General features: G+C 44.2%; 1 protein-coding gene across 1 annotated transcript in view; it reads left to right on the top strand.

The window, feature by feature from the left end:
• Positions 1-26,199, top strand: part of LOC8053097 (GTPase-activating Rap/Ran-GAP domain-like protein 3) — a 189,469-nt gene that overhangs the window by 96,371 nt on the left and 66,899 nt on the right. The window contains exons 3-4 of the mRNA XM_040218040.3: positions 10,861-10,941; positions 14,955-15,036. Of these exons, the coding sequence (XP_040073974.1) occupies positions 10,861-10,941; positions 14,955-15,036 (163 nt within the window). The remainder of the gene's footprint in view (positions 1-10,860; positions 10,942-14,954; positions 15,037-26,199) is intronic.

The raw sequence follows: 26,199 nt of genomic DNA, 5'->3' as shown, positions 1-26,199 counted from the left end.
AATCTGGTTGTGCGAGGTGCTGATTTTCGGCACACAGGTACTTTGACAACCGTAACTTGACAAAACACTTATTATACCCAAAAGAGGTGGCATAGTTTCACCAGGTAGAAATATTTTTAGGCGGCGTAACTAAATGGGAACCGGTTTTGACCGTCGAAGGCTGTCAAGAGTATACCACTCATCATGGCCGGGTGGTGCTCATTTTACGGGTAGGAAAGGACCAGTGGACGGTACTCCAGTTCGAACAACTTTGCGATAAATGGCTCTAAAGCCGAGAGAAAAAAAAATGTTGTCTACAAGACTCGGGGTGTCAGCGTTTCCACATCCAAAAGGAGGCTGATGAAAGCACACCACATAAACTTACATACTCAAGCATCAATTGTCCAGTGATTCCAAGTTTCATTGTAGTTTTCCTTAGATTCATATTTGTCACTTTTTCTACCGTCCGAATCTTTCTGCATTAAGTACAGACTGCGTGCCATACTGGTCCGGAAATATCATCGACACGTACGATGGGGACGAAGCATCTTTGGAGGGCATTCCTTCAACAAAATTCGCACTGCATACCCGCGAGTGTCGGATGGCATTTCAGTTCGAGTTGAGATGTGTAGGCTTTACTGGTACGAAAACAAACGCAGGGCGTAAAGCGGCAGTGTAGAATATGTCAGCCGTGCCCACACTGTGGCAGACATGATCGGGAGACCAAATTTCTCGCGTCGTACGGCACGGGTCAATCGTTGTCGTTGTCGCTGTCCCACAATACATCGGCGAGGTGAAAAACTGTGAAACTTTGTCCCCACGAGATACGACGCATAACTATTGTAGCACTTAACGACGCAGCAGTTCATGCTGTCAACCCAGCGCAACCGCGCCGCTCCGACTTCAATGCGTACCAATGTACGCGGCGTGGTTTCGTTTCGCCGGGGCTCTCACTGCCTACCTTCGGTAACGGCCGCGCGGCGGCGCGCCGGTCGCGTCGCGCGGAGTGTATAGGACACCTCCCTCGGTTAAGCTTGTTGCCTACAAAGCTCTTGTAAGACCAACACTGGAGTATGCTTCCGAGGTGTGGGATCCTTGGCAGGCCACGCTTTCTAATGAGCTTGAAAAGGTTCAGTCACTTGCGGTGCGTACGATATTTTCTGATTTCAGGACTACGACGTCTGTGACGGAGCTAAAAAAGCAGGCAGACATGCAGCCCTTGAAAAAAAGGAGAATATGTCAACGCCTGAAATTATTTTTTCAAATTTATAATCACCTTCTCAAAATCGACAGCTCTAAATATGTAACACCCAAAAGCCACCGTTCAGAGCGCTTACATCACCCGAAAGTGCTCGAACCCATTCACGCCCGTATAAATATATTTAAACAATCCTTTTTTGTGCAGGCTATCGATTCTTGGAATAAACTTCCAGGTGCTGTTATTGCTCTCGAGTCGATTTCCGATTTCGAGAATGCTCTACGTGTGTTGTTTGAATAAAAAAAAAAAAAAAAAGATATGTATATGTGTGTGTATATATATATATATATGTGTATATATATATATATATATATATATATGTGTATATATATATATGTATATATATATATGTGTTTCTGGCACGCCTCTGTAAGCGGATTTGTAACACCGGCTTTTTTTTTTTGTGTACGTGTGCGATGTACAGAACGCAGTGTACATTCTTTGTTTTTGTATTATCCACTCCTGCTTTGGCCCTTAACAGGGCTGGCAGTATTGTGAAATAAAATAATAAAATAAAAAATCGGCTGACTCGAGCGGGCGAATTGAGGCGCAACCAACAACGCAGTCAAGGCTACGACATGGGCGTAGCCAACATTGAGCTTAACGTCATCACCATTGCCCCTTTTTGCTTCTTTTTACTTCTCCCGGCAAGCGTTACGGGTGACGTCAGCAACGTATCCTCTCGGCGCTCAGCGGTGTCCACGTGATTAGCATAACGCGCCTGCGCAGCGCGCTTCTTGGGAGCCGTCCGGCCCTCACAGTGGTGATTATTGTCTCTCGGAGTTTTGTTCCCACTACGGACAATACGTGCGCAGACTTATTCCGCAGTTGTGCCAACGTCGTCGAATGTCGTTGATACCAAAACGTGCTGAAGAGCGCGGTGCAAACGACACTTGCGCCTGGCACGCGCCCGCCCCAATCCCGTCCGTCGTTGCGTAGAGGATCATGTGACATCTCGTACCACGTGATAGCCATGTTCTTTGCGGCCCGAGGCCAATGTTCCCGGACGGAGCCGAAGTTTCGGTTTCGATTTCTGCCGGTGTTCAAAATTATATTTAACTATAGGCTAGGGCTTTTTAATGCGAAGTCGCTCATTATCCTGAAATCTTAGGAATTGAGCGGAGTTGCCCTTTAAGATTAAACCAACGGTTCTGCCCACTCCGACATGCGCACCGGACTCAGGATGTCTTCGCGTTGCAACCACCGCAGTTTCTGTGCCACCAGATCCTGCAGCGCGAATAATACTGTTCTTGGTCTGAAAAACCTTGGTCTTGCGTCTGCCGGATCTTCTATCCTTGCCCTGACACCACGAAGGGTACCCACTCCCTTCGCAAACAGCTCGGGAAACTTGTCAACCCAGTCCCTTCCACTGTCGATGCGGGGGACGTCGAGCAGGCTATTGAGTGGCGTCCCAAAAGCACTCGTCCAAGTTCTCCAGAAGGGCCCGAGAGCCCCCCCTCAGAGCGAACAAGGGCAGCTGGCCCTTTCTTCCTCCGAATTCGACAGCCACAGTTGCTTTCCTTGCGACCGCCGCCTGATGCCCGAAGTATCCTCTTAACTTGACCTCGGACTGTTGAAGAGCCAGGGTCGGGAAAAGCTTCCGGAACTCCACCTCATCCATCACTGAATTGACGGCTTCCGTGTCGAGTTCCATGCTCACCGTCTGGGCTTCGAGCATCAGTGTGGCACATATGGGCGGCACCAGTGGTTCCGAACGTTAACGCCTTCAATCTGTGCCACGAAAGCATTCACGGACCCAAGTTCTAGCGACACAGGTGCCGACATATGTCACGCAATCGTCTTCGTCGGACGCTGTGTCAACCGCCATCACGGCTCGTCGATTGGTGCGCCCAGCTGGTTCGCCCTTTTGCTGTTACCACTGACCGTCGCGTCCTGAGAACTTCTTCCAGCATTTTGCTTGGACGGCCACTTCCTCGCCAAATGTTTTTTTCTTCTGGCTAGAAAAGCATTGGAGCCTTCGGAATCTGCATGCTAACTCATGATGCCGCCTACCGCAACGATAACAGGCATGAGCATCGGGCGAGCATACGCTCATGCGTAAAGGCCTTTGCTTTTCTGCCTATAGCCTTGCAAACCACCCAGTGCACCTTGCTTCGCAAACAGCAGTCGCCGATTTCCTCCATGTAACTCTCCACTCGATGCAGGGTCGTCTCTGCCGCCTGACCAGCCGCCGCGTGACCAGCAATCTGCTCTGCGTCCTTGGCCGCTGCTTCCACGCTCGTGACAATCTGAATGGCTCGGTTTAGCGTCAGTTCGGCCTCTTCTGACAGACGTCTTCTCATAAGGTCGTTCCTAATGCCGTAGATGGTTTTGTATCTTAAGTTGTTGTCCACTTCCAGACCGAACGCACTGGGATCCGCCAGCTTACGCAGTTCGGCTACAAAATCCTTAACTGCGTCACCTTCCTTCCGCGTCCGGAAACAGAAGTGCTAGGGTTGCATAATCATAGACGGTCTCGGCGCGTAGTGACTCATGAACAGCTCCAAGCTGTCGCTGAGCGGGACCTCGCTTGGCCGACTGGACGTCAGCAACCTGCGAAGCAAGTAATACGTTGCTCTTCCGCATGAGCTGTGGAATATCGCACATTTCTTGTCCAACAGGTTGTTGTGGGCGACGAAGTGCTGTATCATAACTTCGAATAAATCTTCCCCCGCGTCCCTGCCCTCCCCGGAAAACACCTCCAACTTAGGCATGGAGGTTTTATTCTCTTCGGTTGATAAAAACACTCAAGCTAAGTGACGCAAGGCGCCACCCGATTTAAATGGTTGATCTCGATACTTTAATTCATCGATTCAGCCCTTGTACCCAACAACCGAGTTGTATACATGTCAACCAGCCCAAGTGTACACTCTCTAACCTCAGAAGAGCGCTTTTCGACACACCGGAAATCCGCAGTATTTCGGGGACAGCCTGATTTGGTGCATGTGCTCGAAGCGACCAACGTATCCGTGTTACACTCCGACAAAGACCACGCATAGTTCGTACTGTGGCGATTAGTGTGCAGAAACATTGACACGGCTTTGTTTTCGCGATGAACGCAGCAACTGTGTCCCGTGAGAGATGGTGCTAGAAGCCTAAACCGGAAACAGAACAACGTGCCGGAACTTCGTGGGGACTCGGAAGTCAAACTTGAGAGAGATGGACGGAAGTGAGAAACGTATTTCCAAAATTACCGAGCTGCTTGCTTCCAGACGAACCGCATTAGCGGAGCATCACTCGAGCGTCATAACCGCGGCGGCGCCTGCAGCGCAGAGTCGAGTTCATTTCTCGAATCGTTTTCCGCGGACATAAACGAACCGAAACATGGTGGAGCAGTGAAAGCTTGGAAGCTGCTGACAACTGCGAACGAGGCATTGTTCTAATACAAACAATGGTTGACGAGAGGAGGGAGAAGGAAGGGGATCACGGCCATTTGATCTTCCAAACGCAAGACCTTCATTGGTGCATCGTGCTCGAACGTTTGCAAAAAAAAAAAAAAAAAAAAAAAGAATGAACCAACAACAGAAAAAAAGTGGATGGCCTCTCATTCGGTTCTTATGCTCCCTGAACAATCTACCGGACAGAGGCATCTTGTTGTGGGGCGCCATTTGGTTTTTTTCTATAGACGAATGTGTAATTTTCTTTTCTTTCTGCTGCACACTGTAGCGTGCCCTTTCCTCGTGGACGAACTTTAGTGGTGCCTGATGCTCTCTTGGCACTCATGGTCGCGAGGTGCCGCCAGCGAGCCTCCCCTGTCATCATCGGGTGGCCCATGAAAGAGAGATAAAGAGTACCATTACCTTCTTTCATTTTGTATCTTTAGCGGAAAGGAGGCTCCAGAAAAGAGAGGACGGACGCGTTAGTAAAAGAGTACGTACCTCGGTGCTCCTCCCCTATCTTGTCCCCCCCCCCCCCCCCCCCCCCTTTTCCCTTCCACATGCGGGCACACATACACACCTCGTTCCAAACCTGATATACCATAATAAAACTCAAGCCCTCCCTTTTTCTCTTTCATTTTTTTTTATAATTTTCTTCTATTGATCCCCAACACTTTACGACATGAGGCTTTCGAGATATCGAGCTGACGCTATATACAGAGATATACATCCTACCTTCGATTATCCGATATCTCGACCCTTTTTGGGCTGAGCGGTAGACTTCTTTTGCGTGGGTCTAACTTTCTTCGCTTCTTTTTTTTTTTCTTTTTGTTGTCTCATATATGTATAAATATACTGTTCTTGGGTGCTATCCCTGGAGAAATCAAGGCTCTATTCTTCTTCGATCCGACCACAAAGAAAAGGCGGGGGAGCTTTCTGGGCTTTAGAAGATAGGGGAGGCTCCTACGACTACGTAAGTGAATAACGGCACGAAATGAAAATACCAATAATACAAGCGCACTCAAGCAAGCACGAACGTGGCGGAGGGATCTATAGCCTTCTATCTTTTTTTTTTTTTCTTGTTACCGTCCGCGCTTCGGAAACAGGCAAATATAGTTTTCTCTGATTCCGTTTCGACGCGTTGGCAGATTATATTTTGAATTATCGCTGAACTCAATTCGTTCGCCGCGGAGGCGAAAGGAAGCCGACATACGGCATGATCCAAAGATATCGGTCTTCCTCGTCTCTAGGCTTACGTCTGCGATGAAACTAACTGAATTTCAGCCGAGGTTCGAACTTACATATATATACTCTCAAAGGTTCCCATTTCATGGGAAGCTCTCTTTTTTTAAAAATCTTATTCTTATTTGTATTTCTTTTTCACTCAGTCGAGATAAGGGGTCATTCTACGGCGGGGTTGTATACGTACGGGGAACGCGGGAGACACGTTTTTATTTGACGAGAATTTGCCGATTGAAATCGACGCGAACTTTCCTTCAGTATTGAGTCTTGTATTGTGTAGTGTGGATTTTACCGTCGTCTATCATCTTTGGTTATTGATAGGTTCCTGTCTAGGATGCGAACGTTGAACCCCGCGAATAGCTGCCAGTTTTTACTGAAGGAATAGGGCATTATGCCCCTGTCTCATCGAGGTGTAGCAAGACAAATGGCAATCGCATCTCTTTTTTTTTTTTTTCTTGGCCATGCATTTTTTTTTTTTTTTGCACCGCATACGGAGATTTGTTGCGTTATTTAAATGTGTTTTGAAAAAGATAACACACCGTACAGAACCTTTTTTGTGAAACTTTCTGGAAGGCATTGCAGCGGCGACGTGACTTTTGAATGTGTTGTTATTGTTACGTTTTCTACACGCAGTGCTAGATTAAACAATGCATTTTATGTGGTGACCGTTTCGTCCTGATGGATTTTAACGGTCATTACCTGTTCATATTCAAACTGAGTATACACAATTGGTAACAAGTAAAGGAACGCTTAGATTTATAACAACAGTAACGCCTTTACGATCTGTGTTTACAATACGCCGTTACGCGGTACGGCCCTCCCGTAAGACACCCGATTATTCGCGTTATATACGATCTACAGAAATTTGCGAGCACCTGATTTTCCTTAAAGCGTACTAAGCGCCAATCACCGCAGTCTTGAATGGGAGTCGAAAGAATGGCAAGTTCCTAAAACCTTCCCAGTTAAGGTCGTGAGCTGTGCCTCGACACTGATCATATTAAACTCCGCATCCTGTCTTCAAACGCAGATCGCATGAATCTGTATGTGTGCGTGGCGGGGGTAATCGAGTGTGCTTAACGCTTAGTAGTTCAGAAGCACACGAAGAATAAAGTTCGGTTGTGGTATTTAACGTGCATACCAAAGAAGGGATTTGTTTGGTATGCACGTTAATTGCCCCAGCCGAACTGTCCTTTAAATGACTGAAACAAAAATATAGTCACATTCCAAACCAGACTTCTTACTTTATATAGGGCGGTTTCACGAGGCCTACTTTCACTTTAGGAAAATCCACGTGCCTTTATGCTGGTGCATTTATTTCGCCACTCTACCGATTGGTTTTTATGTAAAGAATTGTTTATTCGCGTCGTTTATTGTTCCTCTAACTATCGTAAGCATGGAAAATGGCTCGGTCTAATAGGAATTCAAGGCGCGTGATCGGGAGCGCTGTTACGTTGCACATGCATTTGTTAACTCTGTTTTTTTTGTTTTTTTTGCGTCCATGTAGTCGTGACCTTATCGCTGGCTCAATTTTGGCCCGCGACAACGCAAACACTCAAGAGCTGTCTCGTCTTCACTCTGAATAACGACTGAAGTTCGCCAGAAATCAAGAACCAGCAAATGCACCTTTGTGTAGCCGTCTTGTAGAAAAGCACTCGAAGAAAAGCATATAGGATGACGGTTCAGCGACTTTTATTCTCAACAGCCTTCGAAATTGCAAATACATCGTGCGGAACCGACATATAGGCATCCATACAAGCAATGTGACCTTTGTTTCAAAGTGCATTCGATTGCTAACGATCACGTGCCGGTTATTGTGCTGTACGCACAAACGAACCGCTGCTTGCGACACCGTTGTGGCGCAACAAGAACTTTTAACCTCCAAACGTACCTCGACCCCCTGACTTAAGGGAACTGCGGAGGCTTTTAAAAACGCGAGTCTACGGGCAGTAGGGGCTAACATGCTGTGTATACGGGTTTCGACAAACAGAATAAAACGTCTGAGTTTTGTTCTGACTTTTTTGTTTCGCGTGAGTTGAATTAAATAGTCATGCTTTTTCTGTGTTTACATGATACAAAGCTCTTAGGTGTCGTGCAACACCTGCTGGTTCTTTGCGTAGTTAGTTCGTCAGTTTTGCTTTAGAAAACATTTTGTCATCGTTTTTTTTTCGTTTTCTTTTTTTTTTTATTTGTTTATTAATTTAAACATTGCCCACTTTTCCTCTCGATCTTACAAGGCATCCGCAAAACTAGGGTTCCCCCATCAGTTAAATACGTTTCTGCAAACACAACAACAATACTTTCTTCTCTTTTTCTTCCCTTCACATCAACGGAGTGAGACAGACTCAAGTGAGCGTCTTGTAAGAAAAAAAAAATGAGATACATTTGATTTATTTCGTTTAAATCAGATTATTTTAATATAAATCGGTGTAGCCACTAGATGTACAAGCTGTTCAAAAATAAAATTACATGTTTCTTTTTTTTTTTCTTTTTTTTTACCGCAAAAATGAAACTACGCATCGCCGAACGTTCATTATCCGCTAAAGTGTAGGGCAAGCTGTCCGTACCAGACGCCAAATCTTCAGAACTGACCGTTCCCCATTCAAAAGAATTAAGTGATTTCCAGAAATTTTTGAGGCAAACGTGGGGCCCGGTTCCGTCCGTTTTCGGTCGTTGGCGGCATTCAGCTCCATGCATTCGAGAGCTCCGCGTCGGTCGCCATTTTCCCGTGGAAACATTCAGAAAATTCATTTCTAACTTTGAGTGAGATGACCGTTAGTTCTGAAACTTTGGCATCTAGTTCGAACCGCTAGCCCTACACTTGGGCAAATAATGACTGTTCGACGATGCGTAGCTAAATCTTGCGGTAAAAAAAAAAACAACAACAAAGATCTGCATTTTTTTAAGATGTGCGCCTGGCATTTTTTAAACTTGGCAGAGGAATCATTTGTTCACTGAAAACAATGCGGAAGAAGAAATTACTGTAATTTTAAAGTGGGTTAATTAACATTTTTGTTGGTGTAAACCCCGTTACATTAAAACAAATGCAGCTTGACTTTTTAGTTGAAAAAAAAAGAAGCTTTATTTGTTTTTTTTTTTTTTTGTTTTTTTGCGTTTTAACTTTCTGCAATAGGGCACTATTTTTTTCTGCATTTTTTTTTCCCTTTTTGATTTACTTGCAGTGGGACATTAGGGACATTACGTACCTGGCGAACGAGGTGGAATGAAGTGGGGAATATTTGAGCGGGAAAAGTTTAATTTAAATCCTTCTTGGAAAACCGGGAAGATTTAAACGATAATATATATCATGATTTAAATCGTCTTGATTTTTATTCTCCCCCCCCCCCCCCCCCCCCCCCCCCCCCGTTGCCAATGGCCTTGCCCGTCGAACATTGTATATTTTGTTAAAATTATATTTTTGACCGTGTCTCGTTTCCTTGCTCGACAAATACTGGAAATGGCTTTTTATACTATGTTACCGTACGGTAGAAATCTCGGCGAAGGTTCTGTAACCGTAAAGTTAGTGCTGGAATTCTCCGAAACAAAAACAAAGAAACAAAGCGGGTTACTTCGTTTTAATTTGGAAGTATCGCCGAACAGTGTATTTGTTTTTATTGTCTGGCCGAGTAATGACTAAAGGTATTGAGCTACATTTCTTTTTTCTCTTATAAGGAACGTAAACAACAGCAGCCCTGGCTTTCTCCCAGTGTTGTGTAAAGTACGAAGTAAATTAAAGGATATGTACTTTGAGTAAAGTAGTAAGTACACCGGGCGCACTGTAGTTTAAGGAAAACACTATACATACAATGCACTTGCGAAGTAAGGGCTTCTTTCTGAAGCCCTTTCATTACTTAATACAGTGATTTCTGAACTGGAATTCATTGCCTAACGGTAAAAAGCATGAAATTGTTTTAACGTACCCCCAATCTCAAAATTTTGTCCTTCCATCCGTCTCTCCCTACATTTCCTGCTAAATTTAACAGGAAAGGTGGCGTCACGTGACGTCACCTGATGTCATGTGAACTACACACCTCTCGTGACCTAGACAACCATTCAGTTTCCCTGCTAAATTTAGCGGGAAAATATACGTCATGTGACACATCACTTTCCTCACCAATTCCCTATAATGCATTTCATGCATCATGCGTTATAAGACTTTAAAAACAAAGGTCGCTGACAATTTTTTTTATTTTTTTTTACTCTCGCTGACGAACTATTGAGCACAATCATAAAGTAAGGCACTTATTTGTATTGGTCTTATAGACTTCACTGAGAGAAATTACCAGATGACGTCTCGAAAGACAATAGCGCAATTTAACGTAACAATACGGCTTCTTTTTTTCCTTCTTTTTTTTTTTTTCTTTTAATATTGGGGATTGTATTTTGAAGTCTTGTCTTGAGTTGTACTTTCCTCGGAAAGTACCAGAAAGAAATACTTCAAGTGAAATACAAGCACACACTCAGAGAATATGCTTCAAGTAAAATGCACGTCTTTTACACTTACTGTAAGTAGTCCTTCAGGTGCAATGTACTTAAAGTACTTTCCAACACTGCTTTCTTCTGACACGTGATACCGTTACGTCACGATTTCGAAGCGCCGCATAGACAAACCGTGTTTGTTGACCCGCCGCAGTTATCGATAAACACGTCGACCCTTTTTCGACGTCTCTGATGATTGCACCTCGAAAGAGTCGAAACAGGCACAAGAAACGAGGCTGATTCGGTTGACCTTTCGGCCGTAATTATTTGCCAGACTTCGTACATGTTGTGTCTCTTGTGGCATATGGCAGAGTTTACCTGGTTCCTCGTTGCTCGTGGGCGGTCATTTCCCCACTGAGAAACATCACATTTCTACTTTTTTTCTTCTTTTGCGAGTCGATTTTTTTTTTTTTTTTTTCGTTTGCGCGTTTAGACGAGAAGGTAATGTGTTGGATACAGTCCTGTACTATATACGGTATACCCTCTCTTCATTTTTTTTCCGTTTGTTTTGTTTTCTCTTTGTTCCAGCTCGCATCCTGCGACGGCGATTCTGAAAACATCGTTCGAAGGTTCAGGGTCGAGACTGGAGAACGATCCGACAAAGAAGAGGTAAGCCGAAACCTCTATTCTTTCTGCCCCGGCTTTGTACCTTAAATCGCAGTTTCGAGCACTATACGTTTGACGAGTGTCTCTTACGCTCACCTACTGCTCTCGAACGCTCCTTAGGCATGTCTATTTAGCAGTTAAAAGCGAAGCACCGTCTTTTGTCGTAGACTGCCGCGCGTTGTTTTCTTTTGTGCCTGTGTGTGGTTTTCGTAAGACAGCATATTTTTAGTTTCGGCATCCATAGATTCCAGCGATCGGCTCTCCCGATTGTTTTACGAAAATGTAGACACACTGGATTTGTTTTTTCCTAGAGTGTTAGGCATGAGAAGAAGCGGGGCAAATACTGCGGTAAAAATTGGTCCGTTTCCAAACCTTGCGGTACTCAGCCGCGTGCGCCGCTTTCCCGAAACAAAGGGCTGCGCGTGGCAAGAGCGTGTGACTCGCTCTCTAAAACTAAACTACGCATCACTAGCGCTCGTTATCCGCCAAAATGTAGTGCTAGTGCTTCAAACCAGGTAACAAACTTTCAAAATTAAGCGTTATCTCATTCAGAAGTTGATAAATGATTTTGCGAATAATTCGGTAAGTCGTGCCTTTTAGCGCTGTGCCTTCGAGACCTCCGTTGGTCTGCATTCTCCGATTGGAAGCTTGAGAAAATAACCAACTTTTGATTAAGATAACGGTTAGTTATAAAAAAAAAATGGCGTATGGCCCTTATCATTTGGACGGAGAAGAGCGTTTGGCAATGCATAGTTTTTGTAGCTGTTTATTTTTTTATTTATTTTTGCATTCAAAACGTTTTACGGAAAATTCAGAATTTATTTATGGGTCAGAAAATATGCCCGGCTTGTCTCATTATTGTCGATAATAATCGCAGCGCTCATTATTAGCATTCCATCCGAGGAAGATAGTTTTGGACCACGGTCTTCACGCGGTCCCTCACACTAAACTATTCAGGATCATGGCAACACCATCATTCGTCATCGCTTCCATGGTTACAAACTGATCGCCTGAAACCTTTTCCGAAATCCATCTTCTTTTTTTCTTTCTTCTTCAACGGATCTCATTCGGGAAAACGATAATGAAAATTTTGCAAAACCTCGTTTCTGGCGTATGTTTAGTAGACCGTTAACTTATCCTCTTTTAATGACGTGTCCATGTTTTACGAACGCTTCTTCTTTCTGATCATTTTCACTCTTCGAAGCCCTTTAATCAGATTTGTAGCGTTTAATGTTTTGTGCGTGCCTTAGATGTGTGTACGCGTGCCGGAGTGTATGGGTTGTCTTTCCAAATCGAGAAATCGGGGAAGAGAAAAGAGAATCGATCGTAAAAATCAGATAAATAGAGAAACAAAATAGGATTGGGGAAAAAAATAAAAGTGTTTTGTGTTTCCCCTGTAATTAGTGCGCGTGTCCACGAACTTATCTCTCTCGATGTTAGCTTTGTGCGAAGACAAGAAGGATTTTCGGAGCGCTCGGTACAGCATACCTTCAATCTTTCTCTCTCTCTCACTCTACATCTCCATTTCAATCAAATTAACAAAAATATCCTTCGGCACTTAAATCACCTCGTTTTTCCTGACAATACAAAGAAGTGGAACGAAGCTATGAGATAGTTTCTTTTTTTTTTTTTTCTTTTTTATGTGTTTGAGTTATACGTAGTTTGCAGCCGGGATATTAACAGCCTTCTTGTTATTAAAAAAAAATGTTAAGAAATTATTAAGCCACTGCCAATAAGAAAATAAAGCGAAAGTTTTAAATTGTAATACATTGCCTCATATTAATATTCAAATCTGTCATAATTTGGCAAAATGGATATGTTTCCCGGTCCACACGCGATCATGCAAGTCAAATCCATTATAGTTAATTTTTAATTAAATGTCAGCAGCGGAGCTTCTCTTTTTTGCTGTTTCTTTTTATTTCGTTGTTTTATTTTTATTTTTACTTCGTTTATGATTGTGTAATTCTGCCCGAAAAAAAAATTAAAAATACTTTAGTTTATGCGCGATTTTTTTATTTTTTATTAATCTGCTGGGCTGTTTTTACCACGACAGGGATAACTTGATTGATACACATCATTCTCCCAGTCTAAACAATCATTCGTTTGTAACATAAACCAAATTTCGTCGTTGAATCACGCCGAGTATTTACCCGGCCTCCTGAAATCTCATATTTCATGCAAAGCTTTGAACCGTTATTTTTTGTTTCCCCTATTTCCTCAGATATGGAATGGAAATCCCGAAAGAATCTTCCTTCGGGATTTCTCCTTTTTTTTTTTTCTTGCTTTACATTTCATTGTGTTTTAGTTCCTATTTTACCCGACGTAGTTTCTGCCATGGTAGCCTACTGTTGAAATTGCCTGCGGGTTTCGTTGACAATAGACGGCGAAGAAAGCAAAATAAGGAATTGTCCCAATCTTCATCTCAACAAAGGCAAATGTAGAACTGAATATACGATAAAAACTAATACAAAGAAATGTGTTTGGGTCAAGTGCGTTTGTTTATTTTAGAGAACCGCACGATCGGTATACGTAAAAAAGTATGCCCTAGTTTTCTTTGCACTTCTGTATTTGCCAAACTTCGGTTTGACTTAGGCAGAAAACGAACGGCATCAACTCTGGGCGGAATATAGTGTTGTTGACACTTACAACGTTCGGATCGATGCCCAATCTTTCCGCTGAGCCTTTTCATTTTTAGTGATTATTCGTTTGTTTCGAATTCTCGATAAAGTGTTCCGGAAAAAAAATTCCCGACTGTTCAAAGCAATCTCCACCGTCGCCCTCAATTGCTGCCACTGAGACGTTTCTTAGATCGCTATTGACGGCCTCTGAAACGGACTCGGAAAAGCAGCATTCGTTCGGTCAACTTGAATGATTTGAATCGTGTTTTTCCATCTTCGCCCTTCATATATTCTCGTCTCTTCAAACTTCCCTTCAACGAAGCCTTTTTAAAATCATTAATATTATTATTATCTTCTTGTCGTACCAGCAACGCGTAAACAAAAAAAAAAAAAGTTCCGCTCTTTTACGGTGCCACATCCTCTCATCAGCGCCGCCCTGCGGAGCAGACCGCGGCGGCCATTAGCGAGTCGTCGGCTTAGTGGCTCTGCTGCGACTCGATCTCTGCCCTCTTTATTGACCAGGCGGACGAAAACGAGCTTCGTCCGAATGGGGGATGTACTCCGAAAGGGAACAGCTTTCATTGATGTCGCCATTTTTTTCTGAGCTCTTTCCTACCCTTTCCTCCATTGATCCCCTTCTCTCCTCCCTTCTTTTCGGCACCCGCTTAGAGCTCCGCAAGCCGGCTCACGAGAGTGCCGACCGAGGAAGCCCTCAAAGTAAACATATAGTTTCTCTGTTTGCCGCATCCCGACGCTTCCAGTGGCGCTGCTGGTCTTCCGTCCGAATCGGGCTCGCTTTATGGAGTCTGCTTTGAACAGGCTACCTTTTATTAGAGACTCCCTAACGTCAGCGGAAGTAACAGGAAGAAAGTTGACTTCACTGGCTGCCGAGGGATGCTCCGGTTAGAGTAGTTTGTCGTTAGATACCTTAGTAAAGATTCCTGTGTGTGCGGAAGGGGGGAGGGGGGGAGGGGGGGCGGAGGCTGTGGAATGTGCTCGAAGCACTCGTAGTTTTCGCGGTACAGGTAGCTGGTCCTTAGTTCTTCCGAAGAAGAAAGGAACCTCTTTAGTTCTGTTTGTCGTTGTCGAGAATGTTTGCTCGAAGTAGATGAGATTAGAACTAACCCAAAGCAGAGACAATACAAGTTTGATGTGTTAGACGTCAGTGTTGTGGTTGGAGTAATTATGTTGTCGAATGTTTCGGGGAAAGGAATGCAACTGACACACTTGTTGTTATTGCACAATGCGTCAGCGCCGCCTCCTGCCAAGCACAACCACTATAAGCGCCCGTCCTGCCCGTCTGCGTCGTGCTGATCCGTAGTTGAAAAGGGGTTCAGCCAGAAAGCTGTTCACACAGTCGTGTTTTTTTTTTTTTTTTTGTCTTTTCTTGTTTTGCAGCTGTTTGGATCGCCCAGCACGCCTGTTTTGGAGAATCCAGAGTATCAGACGCGCTGGTACTTCAAGTACTTTCTCGGCAAACGTAAGTATTGGCGTCTCTCACTTTTAGGACAAGTCGTGCGCATCTATGCTTAACCGCGTTCTTGCGAGTGTTTTGTCGGCGATTAGGTCAGTTATTTGTCAGTTGTCGCCATTTATTTTTCGGTTTCATGGAAACGGGTGCGGGGTTGATGTCGATTTTACGGGGGATTAAGTCAAGAGGTGAATAAAGGCAACGAAATACTTGACTGGCGTCCTTACAGCCCCCACCATTTCTTTTCTTTTTAGAGCGCAGCTCTTAGGCGCCCATCTCCGCGTAGAATAATAATAATAATTCTTTTTTTTGTGGGATATAGCGGCGTCGGCGTCGCTGTCGGCGTAACCGCGCTCGCTGCATTATGGGACGTCACAGACCTTTACACCGATTCAATTCCCCACTAAATGTAGCAAAGAAACTGAATTGGTGTGTAGGTCTGTGATGTCCCATGATGCGACACTGCGCATTCAGTTTCTCCGCAAATTTTGAGGCAAGACTGACGTCACATGACCCGAACACCAATTGAGTTTCCGTGCTAAATTTAGCGGAGAAGTGAATTGGTGTTGAGGTCATGTGGCATCAGTTTTCCCGCAAAATTCGAGGGGAAACCGACTTTGTGTATAAGTCGCGTGACATGAAGTCGTGTGACATCATTTTTAGAGCGCAGCTCTTAGGGGCCCGTTTCCGGGTTGAGCGGCGTCGGTGTTGCCGTCGGCGTCGGCGTAACCGCGCTGTGCATTATGGGAAATGACCCATAATGCACCGCGCGAGCCCCCCCCCCCCCCGGGGTCACGTGACCTTGAGGGGGGGGGGGGGCACATGATCCTTCCGGGGTCACGTGACTCCCCCCTCCCCGAGGTCACGTGACCCCCGAAGTCACGTGACTCCCCTGAGGTCACGTGACCCCCCAAGGTCACGTGACCCCCCAAGGTCACGTGACCCCCCAAGGTCACGTGACCCCCCGATGACTTCATCGTCACTGATGACGTCACCGGCATCCGCATCGTCATCATCACTGATGACGTCATCAGTGACGTCACTGATGACGTCACCTGCATCCGCATCGTCATCGTCATCATCACTGATGACATCATCAGTGACGTCACTGATGGCGTCACCGGCATCCGCATCTTCATCAATGACGTCACTGATGACGTCACCGGTATCCGCATTGTCATCGTCATCATCACTGATGACGTCATCAGTGACGTCGCTGATTACATCATCGGCATTGTCATCATCACGTGACCCCCCCCCCCCCCCCCGGTCAGTTGACCCCCCCAGTACCCTTCCGTCCTCCTCCTCAAGAGCTGCACTCTAATTCGGCGTTACAGGGAGTTGTAAACGGCTTTCACTTTTTTGCTGTTACATTTAGCGGAGAAACTGAATTGGTGTTGAGGTCACGTGACATCAATTTTGCCACTAAATCTAGCGGGGAAACTGAATTTGTTCGTAGGTGACGTGACACGAAGTCATGTGACACCATTTTCCCCGCTAAATTTATACGGGAAATTGAACTGGTGTTGCCGTCGCGCGGCGTCATATTTTTCAGCTATATTTAGCAGGGAAACTGTGACGTCATGTGACGTCACAGGCAACGGCTTCACGAGATGCGGCTTCACGAAACCCGGAGCAATGAGCCAAAAACGTTTCCCGTTGAAACAAACACCGCACGCTTTGCATTATGGGGCTCCCACCGTACCCTCCTCGTCCTCCCTGGCCTACCCTTAAACAAAGAAACACACACACACACATATATACAGGGTGTTTTTTTTAAGCTTAACAAATTTGTTTAAAAGCGACGTAAACGTTACACTTATGCCGCTTGTGGAGGTGAGTTATACGGCCAGAGGGACATATTATAGGGGGCTAATCGTAACGATCAATCGTCTAATTAATTAAAATTTGTTAATTAACTTTTTAATAATGAAAATAGACATATGGTTCCAATTAGAAACTTGCTCACTGTCATCGAAAACCACTAAATCAGTCATTTTCAGAAAGACTTTTGGCGCGTGAGAAGCGTAGTATTGTACCAAATTTACCACTCGTGGAGCATGTACAACCGCTAGCTTTGTACCTGCTCAAAGAGTGGTAACTTTAGTGCACTACTACGCTTCTCACTCGCTGAAAGTCTTTCTAAAAATTACTGATTTAGTGGTTTTCGATGATTCTGAGCAAGTTTCTAATTTGAACCATATGTCTATTATCATTAATTAAAAAGTTAATTAACAAATTTTAATTAGTTAGCCGACTGATCGTTACGATTTGCCCCCTATAATATGTCCCTCTGGCCATATAACTCACCTCCACAAGCGGCATAAGTGTAGCTTTCACGGATTTGTTTGAACAAATCTGTTTAGCTTAAAAAAAACACTCTATATATATATATATATATATATATATATATATATATATATATATATATATATATATATATATATATATATATATATATATAATTTCTCTCAAATTTTCTACCACGGTATAGAGAAGTGTGAACGTCTGTAATTTGTTTTACTGGGAAAAGTAAAAATAAAATAAAACGAAATATCTGATCATGAATATCTTTATTATGTGTGCAAGCAAAACGAAAAGATAGAGTAAAAAACATTTTACAGACACTGTAAGCAAAATGTAAGCTGTTCAGAATTTTGTTTTTAGCCACCTCCTTACCAGCATGTCTTGAGTAGACTTGTATGTAAGGCGTTACAGGTAACGCGTGACTTGTATTTATCTGCAGTTGTTTTTTTTTTTTGGTAAAGAAATAACGGCTCAGTTACTTTTTTTTAAGAAAAGGAGCGAGTAACGTATTTTCGTTATTTTTTTTTTTTTTTTTGGTGAAATAACGAGTAACGGCATTTCGTTACTTTTGAAAGGGAACGTGCTCGACACAAACGCTCAACTTAGTTCTCCCCCATGCCCGCGCTTGTAATTTGCACGACGAGAAAGCGCTGGATAGATCCTACAAGATGTACACAAGGTACGGCACTATGTCACAGTAATTCCTGAATGAACGGGTTAAAAAGTATATTAGTTATTGACGCCGACAAATATTGGAAGCGCGGCTACTGCTTCGGAAGGACGACTCATTCAGAGCAACCAGAAAGCAACGCGTTACTTTCAAACTGAGGTAACGCGTTGCTTTCGAATCGCATTAACGATTACCGTACTTAGCTAATTCTTTGAGTGAGTAGCGAGTTACGGTATTTAGGCAATTTATTTCGGTAACGTGTACACGCATTTGAAATCTTAAGGCATTGTCGCGCTCTTTCTTAGTTTATACTACCTAAGGTTTCCGACATGTGAAGTGAGCCGAAGATAACTCAGGTGCGAGATATCTGTGGCTCCGGTAGCTTCGACGCATGCCACTATCTCGAGAGTTTGAAGCGGCGCCCAGAGATGACCGTCGGACTTTTCTATTCCTATACAGACATACAATCGAAACAAAAAGGTATGTGGGTTAGCTTTCCTGCAGAACACGAGACAACAAATCACGACTAACAATAGGAGGGTCCTAGCAAATAACAAACCTAAAAATGTGATTAGACAAAACAAAAATGCGCAGGGACATTGTGCATAACGGTCGACTGCAGAATGTTTTTTTTTATTTTTTTTTTTTTTTGTCTGGCCGTATTATGAAATTTGTCACTTGCTGGGATCCATCTACTGCTTCTCATGATTTGTTCTCGTTTAGCCTGACTCAAAAGCGAACTCACGCACTGTTTTTTTTTTTTTTTGGATAGTAGGACAGGCGTTTTGTTTCTGAGTCCGCAGAAAACACGGCAGCTTTAATGTGAAACCAAGGTTTCCTGCTTCACATTTATCTGTCCGGTAATTCGTTCCGCTCGATTGTCTTTTTTTCTTCTAACTCGCATTTCTCCCAGACAGCTAAGAAAAAAACTATAACAGCGAAGCATTGCTCAAGCTCGGGATTTTGCGAGACAGAAGAGTTGGCACGACGAGCTCTGCCAAAGCCCCGAAGCATAAAAGATGTCTCAGAAAGATCCCACCGAAGTGCAGTCACGAAAATTGCTTCTCTTAGACCCTTTTTTTCTTTTTTTACTGTCTGTCACTTGACGTAGAAAATGACGATGGAGCTTTAAGAACCCAAGTTATAACGGCTCTTGCACGCGGGCTATCGACTGTAAAGAATCCGCCACACTGGTGACTTGGCTTTGTTTGTTTCTGTTGCTGTCACTGCTACCTCTTTGTTTGTTCCTGGGGATATGAGGTGCGCTCCTCTATTCTCCATGGATCCCTTCAAGACCGTTTGCCCGAGTGTATATGTACTCTCAGAGCCCCCGGTCCTCATTCCTTGCGCAATCCTGGCAGGGAAATGACAGAACGAATGACGAAACGGAAAAGTAATTTTAGGAACGCCTCGGGGTCTCTCTTTATGTACTCCGTTTTCTCCCTCTCCCCCTCTTTCTCTCTCGCTGGAAGCGGCGGGGGTTTTCTGTGTAGGAGCTTTCTTCTGCGGCTGCGTGAGATCTGCTTATGGTGCCAGGCTTACTCTTTTGGGGCGAGTTTATGAGGCGTCATGGGGATCTAAGTTGAACACTCGACGAAAAAGTCGGCGATATCGCCGACTTCCTCGCCCGAGTGTCCAACCTAGATCCCCTGAATATGATACTTTTGCTGCGGCACGTTTCTTTCATTGCCTTTGGAGACAGTAAACGTAGATATTCCCGGAAAATAACTGTGAGGTGGCTCCCTTCGCCATGATTCTTGACGTTATAGATACGGAGCCTCAAAAAAGGCACTTCGAGAAGCGCGATGTAAATAGGCAGGGGATTAGAGGAAAGGCCAATTGAAAAGCAGACAGGTTATTCGGGGCACATAACCGTGGAAAGTAAAGTGTCTTCTCTGTTAAACCCCATAAATCAGTTCCCGGGAATGCTAACAAAACGGGAAACCTTAATATGTTTAACTTTTAAATCGAACGACTGTGTAGTTTGCTGCAAAACACGTGGGGCATCATAATTTTACCGCTCGAGTGACCACTGGGCGAAGTCTAATTTTTGATTTTTTTTGTTGGTGTTTTGTTATTTTAGTTACTATTTTGTATGGTCGAGCGTAATGTATTACTGACCCCCTCACCTCACGCCTGGGTAAGCTGTTTCGCTTAAAATAAAAAAAAAAAAAAAGCCTGGAACGCTATTGGGTTCGAATGTTGCTCACTGCGTATTGTGCTCTAGAACACGAAAGATGTTGTCCAAAGAAGCTGTCGGAAGGCAAGAACCCAGAACTGAAATTTCTGCTGTATATATATATATATATATATATATATTATATATATATATCAGGGTGTCGAACCGGAACCGAACCGAACCGAAAACCGGAACCGAACCGGTATTTTTTCCGGAACTGAACCCGAACCCGAACCGTTATATTGTTATCGCGATGAACACGAACCGGAACTGAACCGGAAAAAAAATAACGGTTACCGGCTCATGTCAAAACGGTTCGGCCACACGCTGTTGACAATGAATGTGCTATCAATGCCATTTGTTTTTTAAGTGCCGTCAACTGACACACACCTCGCTTACATATTTTTCTTCTCCACTCAGTCTTAGGAGTATAAGCGCTGCATCCATGAATCTTGACATAGGAACCAGTATTGCGCCGGTCGCGGCTTGCACGGAAGAAAAAGAATTTGAAGGCTGTGCAAAAAAAAATAAAAAATCGCGTCACAGGATTTCATTATCCTACAATCTCGTAAATCCTAAATGCTGCTGTGTGCTCATTTCATAACACGTTTCTAAAACGCGCGTGTTCTCGAAGCTTGCTTCCATCGGAATGAGAAAAGAAAAGGCTGTGGAGTTTGATAATAATGCATCCGGTTTCGTATAAGCACTTAGAAGCTAACATATTTGTGAGACAGCGAACTCTTCTATTTTAATATTTATCCTATTACGTCCTTCTGGCGTTGCGTTCGGTGAAGTGTTTTTCATATTCCGTATCTTGTTTAATGAAAACTTCTTTAAGGGTCTAATTTGAGTTACCGAAGGCTAGTTCAAATAAAGAAAGCTGCATTTTCTCCCCACTGTTCCTTCAATTGCTTACACGCCGAGGTGGCGGGATAGTTAGCGAGTTCTACTTGTAAGTGGGTTTGTAAGGAGGTCGCGTATTTTACAGCTACTGCGTCGGACTCAATTAGATGAAGTCCGAATGCGTAAACGTCGGTGAGGTAACCTTTGAGTGCACATAAAGAAACCATTCCTGGTAGAAATCACTGAGCCTTACAGTACGATGTATCCCGTTTCGTATGCGCTGATTTCAGATGTTTTATTTGTAATTTATTTTCATGTTGCAATTTGTCATTTATAATTTCCGAACCGGTTCGCGAACCGGTTCAGCGCCCCGAACTGGTTCGCGAACTGGTTCGCGAACCGGTTCGCGGATCGAATTAATCGAACCGGAACTGAACCGGAACAAAATAAATTTACCTGAACCTGAACCGTAACCGAACCCGTATTTTTTTTCGGTTCGACACACTGATATATATATATATATATATATATATTAAATAAAAGCGAATTATATTGACTTTGTCGCGCTACACCCGATTTCAAACTTATCGGACTCTCCTTATATAATAATAAATGGACTTATCGCTCTCCCTTTTCCCAAACTTTGCTAAGAGCGTCACGGCCGATACCGGTTTATAAATTGAACGCGAGATTACGTTACCGGTTGGCCTGCGTTCGGCGACAATCAATAGCTCGTTGAATATTCGGGCTCGTTTTTGTGGTCCTTTAGTGCATCGACAGAAATTGCTGAACCGTAACCATTCACGGCGTACATATGTGTGCTACTTTAAACCCATGTACACTCATTAACACTGTTAACGCAAACAAACAATCGCCGTTTTTTTTTTTTCGGTATTGATCAGGACTGTCATTAAAACTACTAGAGTGGTGGAAAGGGCTCAGTTGGAGTACTTTACTTAAGTGTTAAATTTTGATGCTTATTAGTACACTTTCAAAGTAAAATGAAAAAAAAAAAGGAAGCCCCGAAGTTGTGTTTTCCCTAACAGTGTCGCGACGTTGGCACTGTTAGAAACTTTGATGAACATTGTCTGCATGAACCGGCGAGATAACACCTGAAAGCTTGCACTTGCGATTCAACGTTTCCGTGCGAGTGAAACAAACTTTAAGATGTGCTAAAAATAGATGCTCGGAATTTCTCGGCAGTATCTAAGGGCTCAAGCTTCCATTCTTCTGGAAGCTACTACCCCCGTGGCGTCGGTTGTCCCACATTGGCCTCCAGAAAGCAAAATCTATCGAATTTAAACTCTGAAAAGTCGGAAAGTCCTCGAGCCTACGCTTGCAGCCTGAGTTACAATCAGACATAAAGCTGCCACATTGTCGTTTGCTTTCGCGTTTCCCTGCAGAGAATACGTCGGCATGAATCCAAACTATAGGAACAGCATGGCGTCATGCTGGCTGTCCCAGCACTTGCGGCATTTCCGGTCTAAAACTTACCATGGTATCGTCGTTTTCTGAGGGGGGGCTTTTCTTTTGTAGGTTCAATAGTCGTACCGCGAAAGTATATCGTCGCTTTTTGCGCGAACGCCTCTTTGGAGCGGAGCGCGTTAGAGGGGAAACTCGTGATCCCTGCTGGCCCTATCTCGGAAGGCGATGGGGCCCAAGGAACGGAGGCAGCATCGCGCTTCGGCGAGGGTCGACGCGTTCACCTTTTGTTGGTCTCGCCAAGATGCCGGTACCCGCCGTCGTTTTCCAAAGCGCATTTCCGACCAACAATAGAAAGCCGGCCAAGGAGGCGGACCATAATGCCGCCCATCCATGCGACGGTGCTCGTGCGAGGTGCTCCAGATGTCAGTTCTTTGTGTTCAAGGGCTTCAGTTTTAGAAGCTTTCGTTGTGTTTTTACACAGCGGCACCTCGGAAGGCATTCTGGTTCCGTTAGCTACACACAAAAAGAATCGTCTTGTTTGGTATACAATGCCGCTGATTTTGTGTCTGTTGAATGGTGTTTTCAGTGCGGCGAGCTTCCACTTCGGCTTATGCGGTTGAGTTTCTGTAATGCTTATCAAACGAGACTGGACAGAAGTTCCTGCTTTACTAGGGGGTCTTTCTGAAAAGTGCCTTCGTTTAAATAACGTTGAAGACAGCGGTAACTTAAAGATCGGCAACCGACGGCTTTACAAACCCGGTCATTGTTACTTCTGTATGATGAGCTTGTCAACCCTGCAGGAACGGCTGCTTTGCAAATCTTTTTGTTTTAATTTTATCTCCATATGAATTTTTTTTTTTTATATTTCTAGTATACCATAAAAAAAACAATCTTCTGCGAGGGAAGACCACCAAGGCTAGAAGACTTTCAAAACCATACGCCCCTAAGTACACGGTCTACTTTTCCGAAAAGAGCCAATCGCAGCAGTATATATGAAGAACGCTGGGGAAATGGTGAAGCTGAAAAATACGTTTTGATTGAAGATTGAAAAGAAAAGTTTGTGTTGTGGCACTGAGCATGATGTAAGCACATAAAACGTCGCGCTCATTTCACAGCGTACCCCCCCCCCCCCCCCCCCCTTTTTTTTGTTTAAAAAAAAAAAAAAAGTTTATATTTCTTGAAGTGATCTGCAAGAAATTAGAGGCGCCTGTTTTTGTTTTTGTTTTTGTTTTTTGTTTCTTTTTATAGGATACAAGGTCTTAAAATATTCCTCTGATTTATTTTTACGAGGATAAGGTTATGCCTGGGTTTTTTAGGCACCAACGATGCAATACTTGAGCCACCACAAGACTTGTGTAATGTCGGTCTTTTCGCTTACCAGGCACATCAATTTGAGAATCGCAAGTTTAGAGGATTCTCAGACCCGTGTATTAACATAAAAACACCCGAGAAAATAACAATGCGAGTATATCAGAAGTCTAAGCCTTTGTGCTCTTAAAAGACTGAGATCAAGTTTACCTGACGCGCTGTACCCTATCTCCGCAATGTTTGGAGAGTCACTAATTGTTGCCTTTATGTTTCTCGTGTTTTTAAATGTTCTAAAGAGATACTTGAACGAAACTTAAAATATACCCGTCGTGTTCAGAAATAGGTTGAACATGATCCACAATACCCGTAAATGACAATCGAACGTTTGTATTTCGAGCCTGATAGCTCTGTCTTTCGTTATAAACGGCCCACTCTGGCAAGCGCTCGGAGAGCAGCCAGTGGAGAGCACGTCACAGCCGGTGCAATCGTGACGTAGTTTGTCTCGGGATGAGCAAACCTGCGGCAAGGCTGATGTCGTCAGGATGCCCTAGATGTCCAGCCACCGAAGCGGTCGAAGCAAGTCAGCGATCGGACCGCCGCAGCCATTCTGGCCCAACTATACTCGCACAGACCGCCATTGATTCAGGAGCTTCTTTGTCGCGGAGGAATGGCGAGGATAAAAGGGGACTTTTTTTCAGTCTTGCCTTTGCAAAGCTTGATGACGTAATTGTGAGATCGAAACCACCCGCCTGACGGCAGTCAAGCGCGGCTGACGGATTGGAGACGAAAACTGCGTGAGCACTTGACTTCGGCTCGTAACGATCAATGCATCGGCGGACCCTCGAAGTACCGGCTTCTGTCCAATCACTGCGGTGATGGGAGTAGCCGAACTTTAACCATGGCTGGAGCCCCAGCTCACGTTTTCTACTTTTCCGACCCCAGCGCGTGGGTGTGATTAACGTTGGCGACATAGGATAGGCACTTGGCCGCTTGTTTAGGCTCCGAGTTGAGGGGATAAACGATGCTCATATTTCTCGATTTTTTTTTTGGCGACTGCCACTGTCTAGCAAGCAATAAATACTAAGGCAAGTTTGTTGAGTCATTAGCGTTAGAGAGTGATTCTAAGTAGCATTTAGCGAAAGCAGAAAAATCGTTTCATGACCCCTTTTAAGGGCGAACGGAGTATATACGATAACGTCTGTCCCACAAACGTATCTCCTTCGTCACGGGATCACACTCATACCCACGCACGGACAGTGCGTTGGGCAATGAAATGAAGGCGTTTGATTGGTCCGGCGGGTGCGTACACTTCATGCCACACAGTCAGCTGAGGGATTGAACGATGTGTTGCACTCACTGCTCCACGTAGGCGACTGTCGAGCAGAGGCGGACGTGAGATGAGTCGTATGTGCTATGTAACGGAATTACGGGGGAAGGAGTGTGGCCCTTGAGAAAATGGACGACCTCGCGGTCTCTGACGGGTCGAAAAAAGCGAGCGCGGAGTGCTGCGAATTAAACCCACCGTTTATTGAAACTGAGCATTTGTGTATCCTTCGGTGGTCGAAAAAAAGCGCAGTCCTTGTGGTACGATAGATAAAAACAAAACTAAATTAAACATGTTCACCGAACACGGGGACCCGGATGGTCCTACGATAGATAAAAACCAATATAAATTAAACATGATCACCGAATACCCGGACGGTTTTTTCTTGTCCCGGAAAATTGATCGGTGACGGAGCACTTTGATGTTCATAACCTGAGCCCATATTCTTAGCACTGAGTGCACACCCGAAAGCCTCGTCGTTTGCTGCAGACATTTTATATACTATACTGTATATATTGCTGTTTCGCACAAAGAGCGGTAAATTCGAATAAAGATTTTGTTTTGTTTCTCTTTTACTTTTTTAATGCGAAAGCATTAACTGGGTGGGTCCCAAGGTGCAAACCGGCGTTATCAGCTTTTGAAGCCGCGCGCCAAACGTCACGTAAATTTTCATGTTCCAATGGAGCGAAGTCTGTAGTCGAAAGCAACGATTTGATGGATAGGCTCCCGTTGGCTGGCGCGCGTCATAGTTTCACGGAACGGCACTCCATGGCGCTGCGGGCCCCGCGCCGGCAGAGCCATGCAGCGTCTTTTTTTTTTATTCCGTTTTTGATTTTTGCTTTTACTGGCGTGTCTTACAAGACTCTCGATACAAAGAGATTGCGCCGCAAATATACATACATACCAGGGATGGGCAGTATTTCAAATACAAGTATTTGAAATACGTATTTTAAATACTTTGTGTATTTTGCCTTTGTATTTAATTACAAATTTGGTAATGTATTTGACGTGTGTATTTAAATACTAAAACGTGGGTATTTCAAATACAATTGTAATTAAATACAATTTTGCAGGCGAAAATACATCTTGTTTTTATGCATGTGGTTGTAAGATATT

This window comes from Ixodes scapularis, unplaced genomic scaffold, assembly GCF_016920785.2.
Source record: "Ixodes scapularis isolate PalLabHiFi unplaced genomic scaffold, ASM1692078v2 PGA_scaffold3__209_contigs__length_174095766, whole genome shotgun sequence".
Lineage (NCBI taxonomy): Eukaryota > Metazoa > Arthropoda > Arachnida > Ixodida > Ixodidae > Ixodes > Ixodes scapularis.
This window is presented reverse-complemented; position numbering and strand designations above follow the sequence as displayed.